The sequence below is a fragment of the Molothrus aeneus genome, chromosome 6 (genome assembly GCF_037042795.1).
Source record: "Molothrus aeneus isolate 106 chromosome 6, BPBGC_Maene_1.0, whole genome shotgun sequence".
In the NCBI taxonomy this organism is placed as follows: domain Eukaryota; kingdom Metazoa; phylum Chordata; class Aves; order Passeriformes; family Icteridae; genus Molothrus; species Molothrus aeneus.
In genome coordinates this window covers 3,457,873-3,465,708 of record NC_089651.1, presented here as the reverse complement: position 1 = coordinate 3,465,708, position 7,836 = coordinate 3,457,873, and the positions used below count along the sequence as shown (strand labels likewise).

Here is a 7,836-nt window from a genome sequence, read left to right as displayed (position 1 = left end):
GCTCCTCCCGAAGCCTCCATCCCTTCAAGAGGCTGCTCCCAGCAAGATTCTCCATCCCTGGGAGAGCCTCAAGGCCTGCAAGGATGGCACAGCAGGGGAGAGGCGCCATCCCTGCAGGAACCTCAGGCTGTCAGAGACCCTGCATCCTGCCAGGAGCCTCTGCTATCTCTGACAGCCTCCATCCCTCGCAGAGGCTCAGGGAGACCTGTCAGCCTGCAGAAGGTGCAGAGCCCGTGGACAGGTCTCCCAGCTCCCTTGGACTCACGGGCTTCAACAAGGCGGGCGCAACCCTGACCCCTGACGTGGCCGGGGAAAGCCCAGCAGTCCAAATGGGAGCCCAGCCCGATCCAGGGGAGCCTTCTCGGGACAAGCTGGCCGAGCAGCAAGCGTCCTGGAGCCAGCAGTGCTCATGCCACAGCTGCCAGGACGCTGTGGCGCTTGTGCCAGCCGGTGACAGCCCGAGCCTGGTGCTGGAGACGAGCCTGGAGACACCAAGGAGGTTCCTCCATCTCCAGGAAGCTGTTCCAAGAGAGCCCTGGACTGCCAGCAAGGGCTCTCCAATAGCAGGTGAGATCTCCTGAGGCGCTGTCTGAGGCTCCCCCGGGGCTCTTGAGGGGCACGGCCAGGCCAGGGCCCCTGGGAGCAGGCTGGTCGCTGGCTCTTTCCAGTGCCTCTGATGGCACGGCTTCAGAAAGCCCTGCTTGCTTTGCAGCTACTCCCGGCACCCCCCTGGGCGAGGAAGCCTCGGGCTGCAGCCCCGGCCGTGGTCAAGAGCAGAGTCCAGCCCACGAGGCCGGGGACAGTGACGGTGCCGCCGTGCCCCGCTGCAGCGGGGCTCCTGCAGCCGCCTGTGCGCGCTGCCCGGGCCCGGCCCTGCCGCTGGCCAGCCCGTCGGCTGCGGGGCAGTGGCCGCTGCCCGGCGCGCAGCAGGGAGCAGGTGAGAGCGGCGCGGCCCGCGGGGGCCCGGCCCGCTGCACTCGCGGGCACTGGGGGCTTCCTGGGCGCGGGGCTGATGGCTCGCTCTCGGCCTTTGGCAGGGCAAAAGAAGGAGCTGCAGGAGCTGTACCAGCTGGGCCCGCAGCTGGGCAGCGGTGGCTGCGGCACCGTTTTCTCGGGCATCCGCCTCTCCGACGGGAGCCCGGTGAGTGGCCGCGACGGCCGGGCCTGGGACGAGGGGCAGCGCTGGGGAGGGGCAGGGCTGGAGCTCAGCCCTCCTCTCTGCATGGCTTGCAGGTGGCCATCAAACGAGTGGCCCGGGAGAGCGTCCTGCAGTGGGACCAGCTGGTGAGGGAGCGGGGCCGGCGGGACAGAGCGGGCCGGGGCGGGCAGGGAGAATCCCGGGGCGCCGACTGGGAGCGGGAGGCGGGGCACGGCGGGGACAGCGGGCGTGGGCTCAGCGTGCGAGCAGCAGCATGGCGGGCCCGGCCGGGCCAAACAGCGGTGGCGGGGCCGGGCAGGGGCACCCCCCAAGCATCCCCTGGGCGGGAGGAAGCCCCAGCACCAGGGAGGCTGCGCAAGGGGGCACGGGGCCATCCCAGGCAGGCCGCAGCGCAGCAGCCCCAGTGCAGCATCAGACCTGCCGCAGGCACTGATTTTCTCCTCCTCGCAGCCCGACGGCACCCGCGTGCCCATGGAGGTCGTGCTGATGCAGAAGGTGGGCTCTGGCTGCTACAACATCATCCAGCTCCTCGACTGGTTCGAGCTGCCTGACAGCTTCGTGCTGGTGTTGGAGCGTCCGGAGGCATGGCAGGATCTCCTGCAGTTCCTGCTGGAGCAGGAGTTCCTGTGCGAGGAGATGGCGCGCTGGCTTTTCGTCCAGGTGCTGGAGGCCGTGCAGCACTGCACCGCCTGCGGCGTCCTGCACCGGGACATCAAGCCGGAGAACCTCCTCGTGGACCCGGAGAGCGGCGACCTGAAGCTCATCGACTTCGGCTGCGGCACCTTCCTCCAGGAGCGGGCCTACACGCGCTTTGCCGGTGAGCCCAGGGCCCGGGCCCTGCTCCCCGAGCCAGGCACTGCAGGGGCCCACTCCCTGCTGGGCTGCGGGCTGCGGCCTTCAGCCGGCTGCCCTTTGGCCCGGGGCAGACGCCGTGCCCCGGGAGCCGGCTGCCGGCCCTGCCCACAGAAGGGGGCAGCAAAAGCCGGCTCCGGGCCTCCCGGCTGGGCAGGCCAGCAAGGGCCCGGGCCGCTCCGCTGGCCTTCTTGGCCTGGCAGAATGGTTCCTTGGCTTTGGCCAGCTGGCTGGGGGACGCGGGGTGGCCTCGGGGGGGAAGCTGTGGCCGCGGGTGCAGCCCCTGCCTCAGCCAGGAGCCTGGCGCCGGGCTCTGGAAGGCAGCAGCCCGCGCCTGGACAGCGCCGCCCGTCTCCCCTAGGAACGCACGCCTACAGCCCGCCCGAGTGGATCTGTCTGGGCTGCTACCACGGCCATGCGGCCACCGTCTGGTCCCTGGGCGTGCTGCTGTACGTCATGGTCTGTGGGACTCTCCCCTTCGAGGACGACCATGCCATCGTGCTGGGGCAGCTCTTCTTCTGGCAGCAGGTCTCTCCAGGTTGGTCTCCGGCCCCAACAAGGCGGCTTTGGCAGCGGGCGGCGCGCAGCCCGGCGCGGCCCTCGCGCAGCTCCGCGCACCGTCTACCTGCCCCGAGGGCCGGCCGCGGGAGGCGGCCCGTGCCCACGGGGTCAGCGTGGCCCGCGCGGCCCAAGGAGGCGGCCGTGTCCCGCCGTGCCGCTCTCTTCCCGCGGGGCAGAGCGGCTCGGGAGGCCGCCGCAGCCCCGAGCACACGCAGAACGGCCCGGGCCCCGCGGGCACCGGGGACAGCTGGGCAGGAGCCTTCTGCCAGTGACCGGCGCTCTCTGCCTTCTCTCCCCAGAGTGCCAGCACCTGATCCGCTGCTGTTTGGCCAAGAACCCCGCGGACAGGCCGGAGCTGGAGGAGATCTTGCGCCACCCCTGGGTGCAGGGCAGGCGTTTTTGACGCCTTGCCGCAGCCTCTGCAGCACCCACTTGCAGAATCCCACGCAGGACTGAGGACCCGAGCAATAAAACAACAACAAACCCATTGCGGCGTCTCAAGCCTGGTCCCTGTCAGCAACTTCAGCTAAAGAAACCTCTTGGGAAAAGGGCAAATCAGAGGGCTCCCTTCAGCCTTTGGCAAGCTTTCCATGCCTTCCCTCCAGACTGCTACTTTTGTGTCTCCAAGCACAAGCCCTAGTGCGGCTAGGAGGGGTTTGACCGAGCCAAGAAATGCAACAGTGAAACAACGGCTGCCCTTTGAAAGTGACAAAGGCTTCTTGGTGTGTCTCCTGAAGTGACACAAGGCTCCCTGTGGGCATTGCAAGGATCAGCGTGTATCGGGGACAGAGATGCCTCCTCTCCAAAGCTCTGAGAAGAACCCGAAGCAGCAGAACCTCATTTCACGTTGAGCCCCCATCAACTCTTCCTCTTTCTTTCCCTCCCATCGGCAGCAGGCAAATGCTCACCAGGCCTCGTGGCTCATGCCAGAGCCTTCTTCCTCCCCAGGAAAACTCCTCCCAGTAAGGGAGGAGCCCCCCACAGCCCAGGACGATCCAGCTCAGCCCCCCTAGAGCCAGGCTGCCCTCTGAGCCCCACGTGCCCTGGGCCAAGCAGGGATTGGGGACTCTCTTGGCCACAGCCACCACAAAGAAATTGGACGCTCAAACCTCTGACAAGAGGAAAAGGGCCAGCAAAGCCTCAGCCTGGAGCATGAAGGGAGCAGACTCCAGGCTGCTCAGGGAACTGCTAAGCAAGCTCCCAGGGGAAATGGTTTGGAAGGTACTGGTGTTATGGACGAATGAGGCCAGACTTTCTTCAGAGAAGAAGGCTCTTGTTTATTTAAAAAATCTACAGGAGATGGAAGGCCCAAGATAGGCTCAGATCCCCATGCAACAAGTCAAAAAAAAATAACAGTGTGTCTACCCCACATACACACTGGGTACTCCATGAAGGGAGCTCCTCAAAATACCCCAAACTCAACTGAAATCCCATTCTATAACCCCCCTTTGAGTCCAGGATTGGTGGGTTTTGAATCCACGCAGTGATTGGCTTGTTTCTGGTGCTCCTATTGTTCTTTATTGTCATTCATTCCTGACCAATCATTTCCTTGGGGTGTCAAATGATTGGTTTGGTCTTTCATCCAATCTCCTTCTGTGGCGCTGGTTTTATTGCACTGACTCAGTTTATGGATGTTATTCTGCCCCTTTGGACCATGCCCCTGCTATATCCTGGACCCTTTAGAACTTGCAAAGAATATTGACTAACCCCCTAAAAACAAGATGTTATTCCACCAATTTCCCCAATCAGTTTGTAGCAATGGGGTCCACTTTTGGACGGGAACATGGGCTAATTTCCTGATGTTGGCAGTAATATTTGTAATTACCTCACTATGGTCGTCTATTTCCACGCAACATTCGGAACAATTAAATTTGCCACATACCCCTCCTTCCTCAGCTAAAAGGCAGTCTAAGTCCAGCCGGTTTTGATAAATCATTGTTCTCCTTTGCTAGGACTGGGCATTGAGAAGGTCTGTGGTTAATGTGGACTAGTTGGAAATAATCTCCAATAAAGCCTGTAATCTGATGATTCTATTTAACATATAGATCTGAGTTCTATATCCCCATGACCCATCTTGGGCCCAGGTGGCAGGGCCATAGGTGGTGATGATTCGCTCAGGGGGCCATTCTTCATTCCCTCATTTGTTGGCTGCCCCCTATTAATATGTCTCTTTTTTTTCCAGGCTAATTTGTCATAGAGAGGCACTCCCAGATGCTGCCCTTCCACTCTAGGGAAGAGGAAGAAGGAGAGTCTTATAATGCCTAGAGTACAACTCCCTGCCCGCCCTTTTGGTAGGATCACATATGCCGCTTTTCCACACAGCCAACAGAGACTTTTTGGGGCTCTCCAAAATAGTGAATGTTTTTCTAATTTGTGGCTAGTCTTATTCCAAAATGTTGATATTTGGGGTGTAACCAAGAAGGGGTTGGGTTCTCGTGTGGGGCACTCATATAATTTCTCCCTCTCTATGTAGGAGCACTGTGGTCTTTGAGATCTCGACCAGTATAGATGTGGGGGTCTAGGGATCCACCACTGGTGGGTGTTATTCAGCACCAAGTACTTTTTGCAATGGATCTCACCCAAACAGATGGTATACTCAGAGATTTTCCTCCAAAGGCATTCTTCTCTAATTACTTCAGATAATTACTTTATCTCAAATTCCATATCTCCTCCTCGGGTCTCTTCTCTGGTCCGGGTCCTTCTCTGTCCAGTAATCTGAGTACACTCCATGTGTCGCAGACATCTTTTGTGAAAAATCTTTTCTTGGGATTTTTCTCCCTTCTGAGGAGCTGGGGCCTCAGAAACAAGATGTAAACAATGGTTATCTGCTGCTGTGGAATGCAACAGGTGGATTTTTGATTGGGCCACCTTGAATGTTTATAATTAATGGCCAATCAAGACTGAGCTATCTCGGACAGAGTCCAAGAGGGCTGCCTTTTGTTATGATTCTTTTTTTTTCTATTCTTAGCTTAGCTAGCTTCTGAGAAGAAACCTTTCCTTCTATTTCTTTTTGGTATAGTTATAATGTAATATATATATATCATAAAGTAATAAATCAAGCCTTCTGAATATAGAGTCAACATTCTTGTCTCTCCCCCTCATTCAAGAACCCCTGTGACCACGGTCACATCCATGGGCTCATAGGAATCCCCTCCCATGGCCAAACTTCGGCCATGCGAGTGTCCCCACAAATCCAATAGTTAGAGATGTTAAATTCATGACTGATTTTCTTGGCTAAGTCCAGGAATATACTTTTCCCTCCTAGTGTCTGGATTTCAGGCCCCTTCTTGATTACCACTTTTATCTCTCTTTCTTTAATCAAATCCGGTTCATAAGCCCCATATTTCACTTTTCCTTCAATAGGTCTCTTTTCTGAACAGATCCATTTTTCTTTCATAGGGCATTTCCCCCAGCAATTTCTGTTTAAAATTCCCTATATTTTTGAATAGCCAGTATGTTTTGCCATCCTCTGTACAGGTTGTTAATGACAAAAAGTTGATACAGCTGGGGCTGGGATTAGTGTGGGTTCTGAGAATGGCAGTCGAGAGTCTCCTGCATGTAGAGGACAGTAACATTTCTCACACGGCAGAGATCCCCCCTCACTGGTATTGATAAGCAGGAGGATCAATACAAATGGGGGTCTGGCACAGGCCACTCTCCCAACCATGCCTCCCCTCCACAGAGGATCAGCGACTCTTTGTGGCAAGAGGGTAACCTGATCCGGTCTTGCCCCCCTTCTTCCTTACTACTGTGCTGTTCTTGCCAGTTGCTGTGGCAGGAGTCTGCTTTCCCTTTTTGGATTAACCTGTTTCTTCTTTCTTTTAGGGCTGGTGCCAGCTTGGGTCTAGGAGGCACCTGCGCAATGCAGAATTTCAGGCGGCAGCCGGCCGCTCCGGGCCACAGGCCCCTGAACACCAACACCGGTATAAACTATCAGCCAAAACTGGTTCTCTCTCCAGATTTACATGCAATAGCAATAATACAACTGCCTGTAATATCAAACCAAACCAGGAAATTGAAGGTGTGATTATCGATTTGGAAAATACAGGATATTTTTGTGTCAACAGTACCACCTGCTGGATATCAAGAATATAAGCGGTAGAGACTAATCAACATTTATAAAAGTCAGATTATGGCACAACTCAGTACTAGTCTTGCACAAATGTCAGCATAACAAAACTGTTACAAATGAATTGATGACAAATTTTCAGATCTTCTGAGGCACTCCCAAAACCCTGCAGAGAAGTCACGGACATTTTCAATACATATTTTTTCTTAAATCAGATATTCAAAACTCATTAAACATAATTAATCAGATGAATAAGAAATTCAAACCAATCTGCCTAGCAGCCCAATTTAAAAGCAAAGCTACTACTATTAATGACTGTGTTAAGTAGGCAGTTTTTAAACTCAATTACACAACTAACATGTTATCTCCTTACAATCTTATTTAGCGCGGTGGGAGGAGTAGAAAAAAATGCCCTCAAAGCAGTACAATAAGAAAACCCCCTCCCCCCATCTGTTACTATTAAGGTACTGTGAAATGCCAAAAATAAGCAGCTCTTAAACTACCTCAATCCAAGGGACTTCACTGAAAGGTTAAAGCTTCAGAAAAAAAATCATCAGCCTTGAAATCCCCTAACAAATAGGCCCTCTGACATAGAATATTGTTATCATGTTTCTGCTACTTCTCAATAAACAACTTTCTGACTATATTATTGTATTGGTTTTGCATAGCTTGGTTTTCAGTAGCAGGGGGGCCACAGAGGTGGCTCCTGTGAGAAGCTGCTGAAGCTTCCACCATGTCCAGCAGAGCCAATGGCTGATGGCTCTGAAGATGGACAGGCTGCTGGCCAGGGCTGGGACAATGAGAGAGGTTGGTAATGACTCTGTGATGACAGATTTAAGAAGAAAATCAAAACAAAGTCACATGGTTTTTGCTTCTAGCTAGAAAAGAGGAGGAGTAGGTGAGAACATGAGGGAAACACCCTGGAGACACCAAGGTCAGTGGAGAAGGAGGGGCAGGAGGTGCTGCAGGTGCCAGAGCTGAGATTCCTCTGCAGGCCCTGGTGATGCCCATGGTGAGGCAGCTGTGTCCCTGCAGCCTCTGGGGATCCACAGGGGATGCAGAGATCCACCCACAGGGAATGGGGATCCATGGGGGATGCAGAGATCCACCCACAGGGAATGGGGATCCACGGGGGATGCAGAGATCCACCCACAGCCCCTGGGGATCCACAGGGGATGCAGAGATCCACCCACAG

The 7,836-nt window shown here is 55.6% G+C and overlaps 1 protein-coding gene across 1 annotated transcript; it reads left to right on the top strand.

Annotated features, from left to right (window-relative positions):
- Positions 1-676: 676 nt before the first annotated feature.
- On the top strand, positions 677-2,975 carry LOC136557560 (serine/threonine-protein kinase pim-1-like). Its single transcript, XM_066551570.1, has 5 exons — positions 677-1,141; positions 1,234-1,284; positions 1,610-1,976; positions 2,373-2,549; positions 2,872-2,975. Exons 1-5 carry the CDS (start codon positions 677-679, stop codon positions 2,973-2,975), a joined length of 1,164 nt encoding a protein of 387 aa, XP_066407667.1.
- The last annotated feature ends 4,861 nt before the right edge of the window (positions 2,976-7,836 follow it).